The sequence below is a fragment of the Portunus trituberculatus genome, chromosome 39, assembly GCF_017591435.1.
Source record: "Portunus trituberculatus isolate SZX2019 chromosome 39, ASM1759143v1, whole genome shotgun sequence".
NCBI classification, from domain to species: Eukaryota; Metazoa; Arthropoda; class Malacostraca; order Decapoda; family Portunidae; genus Portunus; species Portunus trituberculatus.
This window is the reverse complement of record NC_059293.1, coordinates 2,488,998-2,508,317: the sequence shown is the minus strand read 5'-3', so window position 1 is coordinate 2,508,317 and position 19,320 is coordinate 2,488,998. Positions and strand designations below refer to the sequence as shown.

The window sequence follows — 19,320 nt, the reverse complement described above, 5'->3', positions numbered from 1 at the left end:
AATTACCAATGACCTATCGCCAGAGAGACATATAAACAAAATAATTGGAGAAGTATTGAACTTATTGAGGAACATAAGAGTGGCGTTCGTATATTTAGATGAAGAAATGATGAAGAAAATAATTACTGCAATGATAAGACCGAGGCTTGAATATGCAACAATACAGTGGGCTCCGAACTTAAAGAAACACATAAGGAAACTAGAGAAAGTACAGAGGGCTGCAACAAAATGGTGCCTGACTTAAGAGATTTGACTTATGAAGACAGACTGAAAAGAATGCAACTTCCGACCCTGGAAAACAGAAGAGAAAGGGAGACCTGATAGCAATATACAGAGTGATGATTGGCATGGAAAAAATGGATAGGGAAGATCTGTGTATGTGGAATGAAAGAATGTCGAGAGGGCATGGGAAAAACTAAAATGGCCACTTATAGGAGAGATGTGAAAAATATAGCTTCCCTCATAGAAGGGTGGAAGCATGGAATAGTTTAGACGTGGAAGTGGTCAACGCAAGGAATATTCATGATTTTAAGAAAAAGCTGGACATTAGTAGATATGGAGACGGGACAGTACGAGCATAGCTCTTTTCCGTATGTTACAATTAGGTAAATACAATTAGGTAAATACACACACACACACACACACACACACACACACACACACACACACACACACACACACACACACACACACAGAGAGAGAAGAGGAAGGATGATGAGAAATCAGTGATCTTCACTAGTTTGGGTTTACAGTGGCTGAGAAAGGAAGATGTCTGAGAGATATTAAAAATATAGTTTAGAGATGTATTGAGAGTGGAACAGTTTAGATGAAGAAGAGTGTCTGAAGAGTGTGAACTAAAGAAGATTGGATAAGTGTAGATATGGAGAGAAGAGATAAAGAGTGAAAAACTACAACTAGGTAAATACACACAAAAACACAAAAATATTGGTGAATACCTAGATGAAGGAATGATGAAGAAGATATTATGTACCAATAAGAAGAGAATGTGCAGGTGTTTGGTCATATGAAGAAAAATATGAAGAAGGTAGAAAGGGTATAGAGGCTGGAACAAGGATGGTAAGGACTCAGGGAGTTAGACTATGAGGAAAGACTGAGGAAGCTGGGGCTGAAATAAGATGAGAGAAGAACAAGAGGAGACATGATAACTATGTATAAATTGGTGAACAAGATTAACATACTGGACAGAGAGTTGATAAAGGTGAACAAGTAATCATCTGAGGACATGGAAAAAGAATAAAGACATCTGTCTAAATGAGTGAGAAAATACAGTTTAACATCGTAGCATTGATAAGTGGAATAAACTGAGCAGTGATGTCATTGATGCGGTGTGTGTCATTCAGATGAAAGGGAGATATGAAAGGAATGGACAAGGAGACAGGACACAGATTAGCTGGGTCTGAAACAAAATAGGTAAATAGGTAAATACTTGGATAATAAGTATAATGTATGGAGAGGAGACAGAGTGGGTAAAGGAGGAGGAGGAGTCATGATTATGTTAAGGAGATAGTGATAAACGAAATGGAATGTGGGGATGGAAAAGCAGAAGTATTGTATATTAAGATGCATATTAATAGAAAAGAGTTAACAATCATTGTAACATATGTGCCACCAAAAACAAATTCATGGACCAATCAAGAATATAAAGACATGATAGATGACACAATAAGGAGTCTAACGAGAATCGTTAAAGAAAGGAAAAAAGTGATATTAGTTGGAGATTTCAACTGTAAAGAAGTGGACTGGGAAAATTATGAAAGTGGTATGGGGAAGAAGCCTGGGAGAAAGATTCTTGAACCTAATGATAGACAATATGATGGACCAGAGAGTAAAGGAATGCACAAGATTCAGAGGAAACGACGAGCCGGCGAGATTGGACCTAGTTTTTACAAGGGATATACAAATGATTGATGATATAAGATATAAGTGCCCATTGGGAAAGAGTGACCATGCAATATTAGAAATAGATATAGAAGAGGGAAAGGAAGATTGAGACGATTCATACAAAGGAGACTGATTAAATTACAGAAAGGCTGATATTGAGAATCTCAAGAACTATTTTAAAAACGTAGACTGGGAGGAGATGGAAAACTCAGAGACAATGCAAGACAAATATAACTTATTTTTGGAAATATACAAAACAGGAGTCAGGGAATATGTCCCAAAATATAGACCTAAAGAAAAAGGAAAGAAAGATTGGTTTAATGCAAGGTGTACTAGGGCAAAGGAGAAAAGAGATGGAGCATGGAAAATGTGGTGGAGAAATAGAAATCCAGCAAATAAGGAAAACTTCAAAGCAGCGAGAAATGAATATGTTAAGGTGAGGAAGGAAGAGGAAAAGAACTTCGAAAAAGACATTGTCGAAAAATGTAAGGAGCAACCAAAATTGTTCTATAGATTCATAAATGGAAAAATTAGGCAAAAAGAAACAATAGAAAGGTTAAAAGGAGAAAATAGGATGGTGGAAGACCCAAAAAGTATGGCAGAACTATTAAATAAAAAATTCCAGGAGGTCTTTACTAAGGAATCCAAATTTGAGAGGCCACAGAGTAATAGAGAGACAATCTATATGAAAGAGATTAAAGTAACCAAGCTTGAAATAAAAGAGTTAATGAAGGAACTGGATGAAGAGGAGGCAATAGGACCAGATGAAGTTCTCAGGCAGGCAGAATATTGAAAGAATGTAAGGAAGAATTAGCAAGTCCTATATACAACATCATAAAATGCTCAATAGAAAATGGAACAGTACCAGTAGAATGGAAAAGAGCTGAGGTGGTTACCATATATAAGAGCGGAAGGAAGGAAGAACCTTTAAATTACAGACCGGTATCACTAAGTACAGTCCGTTCATAAAGAATCAGAAAGCTAGTTGGTTGGCAGAATGACTAAACTTTCCCGACACTTAAATTTTCTACAAGTACATTTATTTTTCTTCAAGCTATAAACTTGTATATCTATTGAGTTAAGTGAAGAAAAATAAATGTACTTGAAGAATATTTAAATGTCGGGAAGGTTTAGTGGCGGAAGAGGGCTGCTAATCTAAAGAATCAGACTGGAATCTTTGGATGAACAGACTATAGTGTAATATGCAAGATGTGTGAAAGAATAATAAAGAAACAATGGATCAAATTCCTTGAAGACAACAAATTAATATCAAATAGCCAATTTGGTTTTAGAAAAAGACGGTCTTGTGTAACTAATTTATTGAGTTTCTATTCTAGAATAGTTGATAGAGTACAAGAGAGAGAAAGGGATGGGTTGACTGTATTTATATGGATTTAAAAAAGGCGTTTGACAAAGTGCCACATGCAAGATTATTATGGAAGTTAGAGGATAAGGGTGGCTTAAAAGGAAGCACATTGAGATGGATAGAAAGTTATTTGAGGGGGAGAGAAATAAGGACGGTAGTTAAAGACATGAAGTCCAAGTGGAGAGCAGTAGAAAGCGGAGTGCCACAGGGGTCAGTATTGGCACCAATACTTTTCCTCATTTATATTAACGACATGCCAGAATGAGTGAACAGCTACATAAATCTGTTTGCAGATGATACGAAACTGTGCAGAGTTATAAAGCAAAAAGAGGATTGTGAAATACTGCAAGATCTAAATAAGATCTGGGAATGGAATAAGAAGTGGGAAATGGAATTCAATGTGAACAAAAGCCATGTCATGGAAATGGGAAAGAGTGAAAGATGACCTGTGGGAATCTATAAGATCGGAGATGGAGTAGAACTGGAGAAAGTTAAAAAGGAAAAGGACTTACGAGTGACGATGGAAGAAAACAATCAACCAGTAAGCCATATTGATAGAATTTTTAGAGAAACATATAATTTGCTAAGGAATATTGGAGTAGCATTTCACTACATGGACAAAGAAATGATGAAGAAATTGATAAATACTATAATAAGACCCAGATTGAAATATGTAGGAGTAGTGTGGACCCCTCATAAAAAGAAACACATAAGGAAATTGGAGAGCTACAAAAATAGCTACAAGAATGGTTCCAGAATTTGAAGGGATGACATATGAGGAGAGACTAAAGGCTATGGATCTACCAACCCTGGAACAAAGAAGCGAGAGAGGAGACCTGATACAAGTTTATAAATTGATCAACGGAATGGACCAAGTGGATAATGAGAAACTGATCCTGAGAGAAGAATATGACATCCGAAGCACAAGATCGCATAGTAAAAAGCTGAGAAAAGAAAGATGTCTGAGAGATTTAAAAAAATATAGTTTCCCGCAAAGATGTATTGAGACGTGGAACAGTTTAAATGAAGAAGTAGTGTCTGCAACGAGTGTGCATACTTTTAAAGTAAGATTGGATAAGTGTAGATGTGGAGATGGGGCCACACGAGCATAAAGCCCAGGCCTTGTAAAACTACAAATAGGTAAATACAACTAGGTAATACACACACACTTAGCATAAGGTAGGTAATATACAAAGTTCAGGAGCACATTGAAATGCACAGTTTATCAGAAATAGTGTCATCCACTGACATGCCACACAAACTTGTAAAAGAAAAACAAACTTGTTAAAGAAAACAATGACTAATAATTTGTTATGTTGCATGAGGCATGGTTTGATATTGTGGTATAGCTTATAGAAATGAACTACATGTAAGAAAGTGTTCAGTGTCAGCTTGTGTTTGATATAAAGTGTTTCCCATCTTGTATCTCCTGCTGGTGTGATCTTTGTGTTCAGGATGTCTTGACCTTTGTGATGGAGTGTCTTATCTTGTTGGTTATGTCAAGTATTACTGTTAATTTGTTACATCATAGCAGTAGTCCTTCAGACATGAGCATGATTATGATTACTAATCAAAAAATCATAATCCACGGCTGTGATTGTGTAATCATGATCAAATCTGGTAAAATTCTAGTTTCTGCCCATACTCCCCCCTCCACCCAGCAACAAGCTTGGGGACAGGAGGGAATGCGGGGTTTTGGGTGGGGAACATGAAATGCGTATGAAATGCGTATTTTTGTGTAACTGGGAGGGAAAGAAATGGCTATCCTAAACTCTATGGATAGTTCACTACAACTTTTGTAATTTCACAATTTTTATAAATTCCATAAATTTGGAGTATATTTCAGCAAGGACACTAACCTAACCCTAACATAAACCTACCCTAGCTTATTCTTGGCGGAGGGGCTGTACCCCCCCACTGCCCCCACTAGAACACTAACCCAACTCTGACATAAACGTAACCTAACATTTTCTAGCTGGGGGTTTGGGCCCCCCATCTCCCCCTCTAGAACACTAACTTAACCCTAACCTAAACATAATCTAACGTATCCTTGCTTTGGGGCAGCTTCCCTCCCCACTAGTTCTCTTATAGCTTCACACAATATGCCCTATCTCTACCAATACCACTCCTCACAATACCTTAATGAAAGGATGAAGGTCCTGGCTGTTGGACATCCTCTTCTTGATTGTCGTTAAGTTCACTGTCCTCCACGGGGACAGCAGGAGCGATGATTTTCCAGTAATCAAATTCGCAACCTTTACAACTGATGTCTGTGGCGGCCATGGCTTAACTGTGCACACAGATGTCTTTGTGCACCAGTCTGCCCAGCTGTGCCCCGCCTATGAATACCTATAGCAAATTCCCATTGGCGCAGCTCATGGTGTTAAGAGGTGGTGGCACGTCATTGGACTAAAGAACTATAGGCACAATAAGAATCCTATTCAGCAGTTACCCACAAACCCCAGCTATAAATAAATGCAAGTCAGTGTACTGCTCATTTCTGAGTGTGGAGGAGCTCCACGGCTCACTGCAGCTTGCTGGACTTAGAGAAAACTCGTCTAACACCGCACATTCCTGGACCTATTGCAGCGTTATTATTCATTTGCGGCAGGTAGTGTACTTATTGAAAATGTAAACAGTAAGAAAAACAACCTAATGGTGGCCAAAACCATTGTATTGAAAAATCCGTAGACTTTTTAATGGGAATTTTCCCCCCCTTATACCAAAAGTATGCATTTCCAATGCACCTCATGTTCCCCACCCGAAACCATGCATTCCCACCTGTCCCCAAGCTTGTTGGGGGGGTAGGGGAGAGTATGGGCATAAAGTAGAATTATACCTTAAATCTTAATAAAGAAACAAAATTTGTGTAATCATAATAAAATCATAATCAAAATTTACTCTGTGGTGATAATCCTAATCAAATTGTGATAAATTTTTTTATAATAATCATTTATTAAAATGTGATTATTGTGATTATTTATTTGTAATTATCATGAAATACTTTACTTTTAAGTCAAAGTTTTGGGGATGCTGTTGTACGGGTTGTGACTAGTACACTGTGAACTTTTCATTAAAGCTATAGTTGTGATCTCCCTTTGTGTCTCACAACTCAAGAGGACAGTCACAGCCTGCTCTCCTAAGACAATTCTTCTTCACACAAAACTACATGCACTTACCACACACACACACACACCCTTCACTTAAAATAAGAAATGGCAATTCCAAATCCAATCTTGGAGTTCCCTTCTGGGGAGGGGATCAGAAATGTTCCCAGGTCAGACTTTCTTGGTGGCTACCCAAAATGTCTTGACACCTCCCTCCTCTATTTCTTCATGAACTTGTGGAACATTCACGGTCTTTGATCTAATTTTCAATCTGTAAAACACCACCACTCCCCTATTTAACTTCATCTTCTTTTCCTCACCGAAACACAGCTGTCTGAGGCAACTGACAGTAGCCCCCTCTCTTTTCCCTCCTACTTTCTCTATCCTCATTTTCATTCCAAAGCTGGATGTTGTGTCTGTGTGCACAATGACTTAACTTGCTCTCGTGCCCACACTCTTGAATGTTATGGGTTTTCCACCATCAAGCCTCGACTCAATAGTCATTCTCTAACTATCTCTCCCCTAACTGCTCTGACTATATTAAATTCTTTGACTATTTAACTTGCAAAGTGGAGCACATTCTGTCCCTCTATCCTTTTGTGAAGATGTCCATCCTTGGAGATTTCAATGTTCATCACCAGCTATGTCTTTCTTCTCCTTTTACCGACCATCCTGGTGAATTAGCCTTCAACTTTGCTATCCTCCATGACCTAGAGCAACTGGTGCAACACCCTTCTCGTATTCCTGACCGTCTACGAGATACACCCAACATTCTTGATCTTTTCCTTACCTCATCATTCTGCTTATGCTGTTACCCTATCATCTCTGTTGAGCTCCTCCGATCACAACTTCATATCTGTATCCTGTTATATTTCTTCAATCCCTCCTCAGGAGGTGTAGTGGTCTGACCCACTACAGGGATGGTAGTTGAGCTGTGTAAGTGGTCACAGGCTAATTTTGGAGATTCAGTGTGCGTGTGAGCAGATGGAGCACATAAATTTGTTTGTAGATGATGCCAAGCTTTTGAGAGTTATAAAAAACCAAAATGATGGTATGGAATTACGGAGAGAGATTGATAAGATCTGGAGATGGAACCAGAAGTGGAAATTAGAATTTAATACTTAGAAATGCCATGTAATGGAAATGGGTAAAAGTAATAGAAGACCTACATGAGAATATAAAATGGGAGAAGAGATTATAATGAAAAGAACAGATGAGAAACACCTATAGTCTGACCAGCCTCAATTTACGGCCGTGGGGGGGTGAGCGTCTCTGTACAGTGTTGCCACGTTTTCACTACTGTTGTTCTGTTTCTCTCTCTCTCTCTCTCTCTCTCTCTCTCTCTCTCTCTCTCTCTCTCTCTCTCTCTCTCTCTCTCTCTCTCTCTCTCTATATATATATATATATATATATATATATATATATATGTATATATTAGTGAAGGGCACGAGGTCAGTCATGTCGCCACCACAATGTGTCAAGGCCACCAGCTGGGTGTGGAAGAGTTGCTGCTCGTAAGTGAATAATGCTTTTTTTTTTTCACTTAGGTATTGGCATATACCTACTATTTTGTAAAAATAGAAACTACACTTGACTTACGAATTATGAATGCGATTATGCCTCACCCTTGAAATCACTGTAAAAGCCAATAAATGTGAGCATTTTATCTTATAATTATAGCAACTTCTCGTACTACAAGGTGAGGCTATTCGGCCTGGCCAGGCTGGGTTCATCAGTATTGCTGCCACTCACAAGACTTCTACTATTTTTTCTTTTCTTTTTAATTTGGATAATAGATAATTTTTTTTTCCATGCTCATTATCTTATATCTGTAACGCTGATATTATTACACACCCTAAACATGTGCTAAGTACCATTATAAGTTACTACAGTTGATACCAGCAACACTGTTGAATATGTATGCCATGTTTGTATGGTACTATATAATTTTTTTATGCATATGATGGTTACTGTTGATTCAGCCATCAATATACAGAAGTCAAAATTTTATACATCTGAATTGATGGTATTTGTGATGCCTTGTACACCAATAACTTCCTTTTCACATCGCATTTTTTGGAAACGTGGCAGTACTGTAGAGCTACCCTCGCCCCACCACAGCTGTAAATTAAGCCCGGTCAGACTATGGGAGTGATTATACAAGACACCCTGACTCCAGAAATACATATAACAAGATTATTTGCTTCAACATACAAGACATTAACGAACATCAGGGTAGCATTCAATTACATGGGTAAAAGTATGATGAAAAAGATATTAACAATTATGATAAGACCTAGACTGGAATATGCAGCAGTGGTATGGTCGCCATATAGGCAGAAAGATATCAAGAAGCTAGAAAGGATACAAAGGGCTGCTACAAAGATGGTATCTGAAATAAAAGATCTTCCCTATGAAGAAAGATTGAAGGAGGTGGAGCTACCAACTTTGAAGGATAGACGGGAAAGAGGAGACCTAATAATGATGTACAAGTTAGTAAACCGTATGGAGAAGATAGATAGACAAGATCTGGTAACACTGATAGAGCAGATAGACAGACAAATAAGAGGATATTCCAGGAAAATCATGAAAAGTCAGTGTCATAGGAATATCAAGAAGTTCAGTTTTCAACATAGGACAGTAGACATCTGGAATGGACTAAGTGAAGAGATTGTAACAGCAGAAAGTGTGCACAAATTTAAGGAGAAATTAGATAAATGTAGATATGGAGACAGGTCACTATGAGCCCTGCTCGAACCCTGTAACATACAACTAGGTAAAAATACAACTAGGTAAATACAACTCCGGGACCAGGAGCACTAACACACACTTGCTGGATGCTTATATTTGAAAACACACTGGTTGACAACACATATAACACAACTGGGACTAATACGTCATGGCACCCCCACAGAACACAATATCAAATTACAGTATCACGTTAACCTAACAATCTATCTGGTATCACCCAACCTGGTGCACCTGCTCCCCACACAACGTGGGTTTACTCAAGGAGGGTCAAATTGACCTCAACAATGAGTGGAAGCCCTACCTTAACACCTAAGTTAGACCATACTCTTGGCACTGTAATCTTTCTCCTCTCTAGTGAAAACGAAACATATGTCAGTCCATTGCTGCCATTTCACCAGGATCCTACAACCACAGTTTTACACTAACTGTGAGGGAAACGGGAGGCCACGATCTCTCGCCCACAAAATATAAATGATGTTAAGCCAGGATAAGTTAGTCTAGCCCTTGGGAAAGGAAAACAAGACAAAACAGAATGAGTGTATCAACACAGACAATAACCAATAACCAAACCACTGCTGTCGTGTGCAAGGATGCCATGCTGAGTCACTGGGGTAAGGCGCACCAGTGAAAGTCCACTCAGCAACAAGCCAGGAGGTGAAGTCCAGAAGCTGGGGTGCAGTAGGGAGACGACAGCAGTGGCAGGTGCAGATATGGAGAGAAGCAGTAGGAGCCCAGGCTGGCTGCTCTTCCTGTGAGACGAGGAACCAGCTCGAAGAGAGACGAGGTGTGTACCAGGAGGCGGTGGGCTGGTGACTGTCCTGGCCTCAAAACCAGCCTCTCATCGTAGACTCGGAAAGGGCGGAGCCAAGACCAGTAGCAAAGCCTTGTGGTACTGAAGCCTCATGGTGGGAGGAGTCGAGGCCAGTAGCAAAGTCTCGTGGTATCGAAGCCTCGTTGTGGCGGAGATCGAAAACTTAACAAGGGCCTGCCTGGGGGGTATAACGAAGCTGGCTGGGTGTACAGAAGCGTATGGAAGGTAGTTAGGAAGGGAGGAAGAGCCGGCATGGCGTATCTCCCTTACACATCCCCAAACAAGAATCTGCTGCAAGTAGATTACACAATATTAGTAGGATCAACAGGATCTACTTAGTAAGTCAGCACCTAGATTATCTTTGCTGGCTACATGAATGACTCTGAATTTGTAGGAGTGAAGAGACAAGGCCCAGCGAAGCAGTTTATCATTCTTGCCTTTGAAGGTAGACAGGTATAACAGAGGCTTGTGGTTAACCTCCAAGATGAATTCCTTACCGCGAAGGTAGAAGTCAAACCCGTTAATGGCAAAGATGACTGCAAGGTACTCGCATTTGATGGTGGAGTACCGGGTTTCACGATCGAGTAGCTTCCGGCTGGCGTAGGCAACAGGATGGGGACAGTTGTCATAATACTGCAGAGGAATGACCCCAATCCCGCGGCTGGAAGCATCAGTTCTCAGGACGAAGACGAGATCTGGGTTCGGCAGATGGAGGACTGGTGGACAGACCAACTGGTTCTTCAGGTGTTTGAACTGCATCAGCAAATTCTCACTCCAGATCAAGGGTTCTGGAACAGTCTTCTTGAGAAGATCAGATAGGGACCCGTTGTATTTAGCTGTCTGAGGAATAAACATCCGGTAAAAAGACTCAAGTCCGAGGAAAGCTTTGAGAAGCTTGGTGGTAGGTGGAAACATTACAGAGATATCCTTTGTCTTGTCATGTTGAGGCTGAAGGTTTGTCCCGTCGATGATGAATCTGAGGTAGTGGATGAAGGAGACACCAAAACGACACTTAGATGGCTTGATGGTGAGATGATGTTCTCTCAGCCGTTGAAGAACGCCTTGCAAAGCTTGAAGATGTGTAGGCCAGTCCTTGGAATATACAAAAATATCAAAATAAAAGGAAACATTGGAGAGTCCAGCGAGTATAAGGCGCTTAAGGCGAATGTAGGTAGCACAGGCAGTAGAGAGACCGAAGGGCATACGATGAAACTCCATTAACCCCAGGTGGGTTGGAAAGGCAGTGAGAGCTTTGGCCCTGTCAGTAAGGGGTAATTGGTAATAAGCCTTACACAGATCTAACTCGCTGAAATACTTGGATCCTGAGAATTTATGTAAGTCTTCAGTAATGTTGTCAGTAGGTTCTGCATGGAAAACAGTGATGGTAGGACTTGCCTGGTTTCTTACCATTACAACAGGAGAACAGTGGGGAGAGGATGAGCGTTGAATAATCCCCTGTTGATAGATTGTCTCAACTTCCTGTCTGAAAGATGGCTGGAGATGAATAGGGACTGGATACATCTTACTCTGCACTCAGTTGGTCATGGTAAGGGTGATGTCATGTTCCAATGTAGTGCAGTGACCTGGAATATTGGAAAATACATCCGTAAACTCACCCAAAAGCTCTTCAATACTGGAATGCTGTTCCCAGGTGAGGGCCTCTCCTATATGAGGCCGAAGATCGGAGAAGTCCGAGGTGCTCTGTGTCGTCGGGGTGTGGAACACTTCATCAGAAAGCGGCTCCTCAATAACGGTTGGTCCATCCTTCCCGGGTGCTGAGAGTGCTTCTAGTGTTGTAGCTTCATCCAAGACCTCTTTTCTCCAGGATCCTGTAAGGGCCTTTCCAGGGCACAAGGAGCTTGCTTGCTGGTATCACTGGGTAGCAGGATAAGAACCTCTTCTCCTGGCTTGAAGTTTCTATCTTGTGATTTGTGGTCGAAGTAGGTCTTGTAGAAGCGGCTGCTTACTTCAGCGTTCTGAACAGCAATCTTGCTGCACTCCTCCAGTTTATCTCGAAGCTCAAGAACATACTGGAAGCTGGTCCGTTCATCTTGTGGTAGTGTCTTGTCTTCCTAGAGGTCGTCGAGCACGGAGAGAGGACCACGGACGCTGCATCCATAGAGTAGCTTGAAGGGTAAGAATCTTGTCCTGTCACTGGGAGTTTCTCTGAGGACAAACAAGGTTGGTATTAGATATCTATGCTACTCACATGGTTTCTCACTGCAGAGCTTCTTTAAGATGGATTTCAAAGGACTGTGCAGCCTTTCGATGCGACTGTTGCCACTGGGATGATAGGTGGTAGTGAACACGGGTTTAACTCCGAGTAGTCGATGTAGTTCCTCCATCAAGGCTGAGGTGAACTGCGTTCCACGGTCAGACAGGACTTCACGAGGGATGCCGACTCGGGTGAAGATGGTGAAGAGAGTTTCGGCCACTGAAATAGAGTTGATGTCCTTTAACGGCAGAACCTCGGGGAATCCTGTGGAAAAATCTATTAGGGTCAAGATATACTTATTACCAGCAGATGATGGAGGTGAGAGTGGTCCAACCAGATCTATTGCAACCCGAGCTTGCTCTATCTCTCCCATTGTGGCCTTGGTGCGGGCGATGGTCAGAGTATCACAGGTCTTCTGAAGATGGCCAAATTCCTCAGGAGTGACAGACAGAGGCTGGAGATCCGGGAGATGAAGTGGTGGAGGCGCTTCATCATAGTGGTCGAGGCACGAGTCTCCACAGCACAAACTGAGGAAGTAACAGGAGGCAGAGAGTCTTGGGAGACAGATGAGGTAACAGGAGGTAGAGAGTTCTGGGAGACAGATGAGGTAACAGGAGGAAGAGAGTCTTGGGAGAAGGAGGAAGTAACAGGAGGCAGAGAGTCTTGGGAAACGGAGGAAGTAACAGGAGGCAGAGAGTCTTGAAAGGCAGAGGAAGGCTTCTGGAAACTCTGAACTGGAAGTGTTACTGCTGAGGCAGACGAGAATCCTGGAACTGAAACTAGTTCATCGTAACTGAAGGTAGGATATGGTTCCTTTGGCGTATGAACCCCAGGGACATTACCTATTAGGACACTGGCAAACTTGAAGGGAGCTCGGATAGTGTCAGTCCAACCTTCAAAGTAAGGACAGCTGATGTAACACTGGACGATAGGAAAGGTATCAACACGGCCCAGGTAGTCAGCAACTTGACAGGAACGGCAGTTGCTGTCAACATCAGTTAGAACTACTTCTGCGACAACAATGCAGGAACAGCCAGTATCCCTAAGGATTGAAGATGTCCATGATCCATTAACGGTTCCTGAAACAAGGGGCTGAGGAACACTGTGATCAGACAGGCAAAATTCTACTGTGAAAGGTTGAGATGGAGGACTCTCTTTGAAGGCCCGAGGGTTCTTGGGGCACCGGGGTCTAATATGGCCTAACTCACCACATCCATGACACCTGGTAGTGGAAGAGGTCGGTGAAGGCGATGATTGAACAGGTGGTGTTTCCTTGAGAGGAGGCTTGAAGGAACGCGAAGAAGACCTGAAGGAGGGTTTGCTGGTGTAGTGTGCCGATGCCCAGTCATCATCTAGCTGCACTGCTTGGGCAAGAGACAATGGTCGGCATTCTTTGATGAAGGTGCTGATGTCAGGATTCAGCGAAGTCAAGAACTGGTCGAGTATCATGAACTCCTTTAGGGAAAGGAAGTTTTCCGGAACTTGGGAAGCCTCTAACCAGCTCTGAAATAGACGGGTTAGATGAACTGAAAACTGGAATAATTTTCCGTCTCTAATTTTGGTGTTGCGGAAATCAAGGTGATATCCGTCTGCAGTCTTCTTAAATCCTGTCAACAGACTTCTTAAGAGCATCATAATCATTGGTGGTCTCAGGAGAGAGGGAGACGTACAAATCAGCAGCTTTTTCCATTAAAAGACATCCTAACCTCACAGCATACGTACTTGGTTCGAGCTGTAACAGCCCTGCCACTCTCTCAAAATGGGTGAGATAAGTAGCGATGTCTTCTCCTTCCTGGTATACTGGTAACGTGTGATGAAATGCTACATCTGGGATGCTAACAGTGTCAGGCTTACCTTGAGCGGTGAGATGCATTTGCTCGGTTTCAGCTTCCAGCTTGGTAAGTTCTAACCTCTCTCGTCGCTCAGCTTTGTGCTTGTTGCTCAGCTTCTTCCCTTTATGCTTGTCGCTCAGCTTCTTCCCTCTGTGCTTGTCGCTCAGCTTCTTCCCACTGTGCTTGTTGCTCAGCTTCTTCCCTCTGTGCTTGCTGCTCAGCTTCTTCCCTCTGTGCTTGTCGCTCAGCTTCTTCCCTTTGTGCTTGTTGCTCAGCTTCTTCCCTCTGTGCTTGTCGCTCAGCTTCTTCCCTCTGTGCTTTTCGCTCAGCTTCTTCCCTCTGTGCTTGCCGCTCAGCTTCTCGTTCCTGTTGATCAACTTCTTCCCTCAGAGCTTGTGCTTGTCGCTCAGCTTCTTCCTTTTGTGCTTGTCGCATGGCTGCTCGCTCTTCCCGCTCATATGCCTGTTGGCTGGTGATGTAGTGCACAAAGTCTGTTCCTGAGAGACCAAGAGCGGCAGCCTGTTTCTGAAGTTGCTCGGAGGAAGACATGGTAGATACAAACAATAAATAACCAAAAGAAATACAACCCAAACATACAAAAACACCTCACAAAAATTGTAGGCATAAAGACTGAAGAAAATCTGTCAGTCTTAACAAGTGAAGCAATTATAAAATTGTCCACTTAGTAAACACAGCAAAGGAAGCTATGTGGATAAATAACAACTTACAGGAATGGACGTCTGTAAGGAACTCACTTCCGGGCCTCAGACAGTGAGTGCACGCTCAAGGCGACTATACAGCTGTAAACCTTTCAAGGGCTGGAACAATAGAGCAATTAATAACACAAGTATAACCTGGCGAGGTCACCACGTGTGAGGGAAACGGGAGGCCACAATCTCTCGCCCTCAAAATATAAATGATGTTAAGCCAGGATAAGTTAGTCTATCCCTTGGGAAAGGAAAACAAGACAAAACAGAATGAGGGTATTAACACAGGCAATAACCAATAACCGAACCACCGCTGTCGTGTGCAAGGACGGCGTGCTGAGTCACTGGGGTAAGGCGCACCAGTGAAAGTCCTCTCAGTAACAAGCCAGGAGGTGAAATCCAGAAGCTGGGGTGCAGTAGGGAAACGACAGCGGTGGCAGGTGCAGATATGAAGAGAAGCAGCAGGAGCCCAGGCTGGCTGTTCTTCCTGTGAGACGAGGAACCAGCTCGAAGAGAGACGAGGTGTGTACCAGGAGGTGGTGGGCTGGAGTCTGTCCTGGTCTCAAAACCAGCCTCTCATCGTAGACTCGGAAAGGGCGGAGCCGAGGCCAGTAGCAAAGCCTCGTGGTGGGAGGAGTCGAGGCCAGTAGCAAAGCCTCGTGGTATTGAAGCCTCATGGTGGGAGGAGTCGAGGCCAGTAGCAAAGCCTCATGGTATCGAAGCCTCATAGTGGCGGAGATCCAAAACTTAACAAGGACCTGCCTGTGGGATATAACAAAGCTGGCTGGGCGTATAAAAGCATATAGAAGGTAGTTAGGAAGAAAGAAAGAGCTGGCACGGCATATCTTCCTTACACTAACACTTCCTAAGAATGCACAGATTTTTCTAAAGTACAATACCTGATGAGGGGATGGATTCCAGCCTGGATAAGACTAGAATGTAAATGTGTCTGCTATAGAAGGCAGCTGGGTAATGGCAGACCAGTGCTCAGCTTATTCCATTTTGAGTAGAAACAAACCTGCCACATGTGGCGATACACTAAAGACACATGCTTGAGATAGATATAGAATCCAAGGGGTATCAAAATGCTTCATGTAGCATTATCTTCTGTTTGGATTGTTACAGAGGTTACTCTGGTGTTTTAGCTCTACCTGTTGGGGGGGGACCTGAGGATGTATTGTGCTGATTTTCCTTGGAATGATTACTCTCTGGCATGGAGGCGTACATTCCTCATTCTTTATCTCAGCCTAAACCTTCTAAACCTTGGTTTAACAGTCTGTTCTTGTGCTATACATGATAGAAAGATTGCCTACAAAAGGTAATTGAGCCTCCCATTACTGAATCTCATACACTTTATATTTGTCTAGAATCATGCCAAGTCTTGTTCTTCAACTTGCCAAACACTCCTTCATAATTGCAAAATTTCAAAATCTTTCAGATTCAAAACCCTCCTCATGTGACTTGTGGCATCTGGCCAAAAACATCTCCAGTAACTTCACTTCTTCATCTTTCCCTCCTTTATTTCATCTTGATGGCACCACTCTCATATCATCTCTCTCTAAAGCTGAACTCTTCTCTCAGACCTTTGCTAACAATTCCACCTTGGATGATTCTGGGCTTGTCCCTCCCTCTCCTCCTCCCTCTGACTATTTCATGCCTTCAATCAAAGTTCTTTGTAATGATGTTTTCCATACCCTTGTAGGCTAAACCCTCGGAAGGTTTATAGACCTGATTGGGTCTCTCCTATTGTTCTCAAAAACTGTGCTTCCATGCTTGTGCCTTGCTAGCCAAACTCTTTTAACTATGTCTATTGACTTCTCCTTTCCCTTCTTACTGGAAGTTTGCCTACATTCAGCCTTTCCGAAAAAAGGGTGACCATTCTAATCTGTTGAACTACCATCCTGTAGCTTTAATCTCTTGCTTGTCTGAATTTTTTTCTTTTATCTTCAATAGGAAGATTCTTAAACATCTGTCACTTCACAATCTTCTATCTGATTGTCAGTATGGCTTCCATCAAGGATGTTCTACTGGTGATCTTCTGGCTTTCCTTACTGAGTTTTGTTCATCATTTTGATAGAGTCTGGCACAAAGCTTTGATTTAAAAACTGCCCTCTTACGGTTTCTATCCTTCTCTCCGCAACTTTATCTCAAGTTTCCTTTCCAATTGTTCTATTGTAGCCATAGTAGACAGCCACTGTTCTTCTCCTAAATCTATTAACAGTGGTGTTCCTCACGGTTCTGTCCTGTCACTTACTCTCTATTATTCATTAATGACCTTAACCAAACTTCTTGCCTTCTCTCCTACGCTGATAATACCACCCTACATCTTTCCACATCCTTTCAAAGATGACCCACCCTTCAGGAAGTGAACAGATCATGCAGGGATGCTACAGACCGCCTGACTTCTGGTCCTTCTAAGATTTCTAATTGGGGCAGAGAAAACTGAGTAGTTTTCAATGCCTCAAAAACTCAGTTCCTCCATCTATCAGCTTGTCACAACCTTTCAGACAACTATCCCCTATTCTTCAATGACACTCAACTGTCTCCCTCTTCCACACTGAATATCCTTGGTCTGTCCTTTACTCATAATCTTAACTGGAAACTTCACATCTCATCTCTTGCTAAAACAGCTTCTATGAAGTTAGGCGTTCTAAGTTGTCTCCGCCAGTTTTTCTTGCTTCTCCAACTGCTAACTCTGTACAAGGGCCTTATCTGCCCCTGTATGGATTATTCTTCACATGTTCCACTCACAAATTTTTATTAGATACAGTGGAATCAAAAGCTTTTTGTTTCATGAACTCCCCTCCTCTGACTGATTGTCTTCAGCCTCTTTCTCCTTGCCGAAATGTTGCATCTCTTTCTGTCTTTTATCACTGTTTGCATGCTAACTGTTCTATTGATCTTGCTAACTGCATGCGTCCTCTCCTCCTGTAGCCTTGCTGCATAAGGCTTTTTCTTCCTCTCATCTCTATTCTGTCCAACCCGCTAATGCAAGAGTTAACCAGTACTCTCAGTCATTCATACCTTTCTCTGGTAAACTCTGGAACTCCCTCCCTGCTTCTGTATTTCCATCGTCCTATGACTTGACTTCTTTTAAGAAGGAGGTTTCAAGACATATGCCCCAGACTTTTGGCTAATTCTGTATCATTCTTTAAGGGAACTGGCATTTCAACTGGGCCTTCTTTTGATCTTTTGCTCCCTCTTGCATAAAGAAAAAAAAAAAAAACAATTGGCACCATTTCATCTTTTTACTTTCATGCTCTTCTACCTTTGTATGTTTACCTAGTTGTTTACCTTTGTTCCACACTGCTATACATCTGTGAGGAAAGCTGTATTTCTTTATGTCTCTTCTGCAATCACTCATTTTCATTTTCCTTCCATGTCCTCTGTTGCTCCTCATATCAAGTTTGATGAGATTATCTATCCAGCTTGTGTATCCTTCCAATATCCTATACAGCAGGGCTACTCAACTATTATAAGCAAAGGTCCAGTTAGACAAGCTCCAATGTACGCATAGGTCCGGAAATTTTTATTACATGAAATATAAAAAAGAAAACAATCTCATAATTTTCCCTGAAAAAAAGACCCTGGCTGTTGTGGCGCCTTCCTTCAAATCACTCACTCACTCATTCATAACTTTCCTTGAAAAAAAGACATTGGCTGTTGCGGCGCCTTCCTTCAAATCACTCACTCACTCACTCATTCATAATTTTCCTCGAAAAAAAAGACATTGGCTGTTGTGGCGCCTTCCTTCAAATCACTCACTCACTCACTCACTCACTCATTCATAACTTCCCTGAAAAAAAGACATTGACTGTTGTGGTGCCTTCCTTCAAATCACTCACTCACTCATAACTTTCCCTCTTAGAAAAAAAAATAAAAATTTACAAATTCCTCTCCCCGTGTTCTTCCTTATCAGTCACACCCAACAAGTCCTGGCAAGATTCTTTCTTGCTTACTGGTCATCATTATGTGCGTCAGTAAGAAGAATTGAATCTGTTACCAATTATTCAATTTGTCCCATCTGATTTTTTTTTTCACCTGTCTACGGGCTCCATAGCAAAACGCGCTCCTCCTGCAGCCTGTGAACTCTCGACGCAAAATCGACGTACATGTGCCACATAATGAGAGCCAAAAGTATTTTATAACTTCCAGCCATGGCTGGTTGTGCTGCTCAACCAGCAATGAGCGCTGGCTGGTTGAGCAGCACACCCAACCCCATATTTTAAGCAGGCTAGCACACCCTGAATATACGCCCCTGCTACCAACGTACTCCTGAATTATTCCTGAACAAATGCAACTATTGATAGGAAGCCTAAGATAAATTCAGACTTGTCCAGAACATCTCACGTCAAAGTTTACCCTTGCCTCGCCAGCCATGTATGTAAACAACAGAAGCCAGCTGATTTTTCTCATTTTCTGTTAATGCAAAAGCAATAACAGAAAATGTAATATCATAGGAAAACTATCCTAAATATATATAGTCATAGTCGACCAAAAAAAAAACTTGCAAGATACTTTCACCAGGACCTTCATGCTATTTAACTAGAATTTTCTCTTCCTGGGGTCTGAGGTCCAACTGCAACACTCAGAAGGTCCGGATCCGGACCGCGATCCGCCAGTTGAGTA

At 42.0% G+C, this 19,320-nt stretch overlaps 2 protein-coding genes across 2 annotated transcripts; both read right to left on the bottom strand.

The window, feature by feature from the left end:
• Positions 1-12,548: 12,548 nt before the first annotated feature.
• On the bottom strand, positions 12,549-13,601 carry LOC123515561. Its single transcript, XM_045274297.1, has one exon. It carries the CDS (start codon positions 13,599-13,601, stop codon positions 12,549-12,551), a length of 1,053 nt encoding a protein of 350 aa, XP_045130232.1.
• Positions 13,602-14,107: 506 nt separating this feature from the next.
• Positions 14,108-14,533, bottom strand: LOC123515560 (eukaryotic translation initiation factor 4 gamma-like). The gene has a single exon (XM_045274296.1). It carries the CDS (start codon positions 14,531-14,533, stop codon positions 14,108-14,110), a length of 426 nt encoding a protein of 141 aa, XP_045130231.1.
• Positions 14,534-19,320: the final 4,787 nt, after the last annotated feature.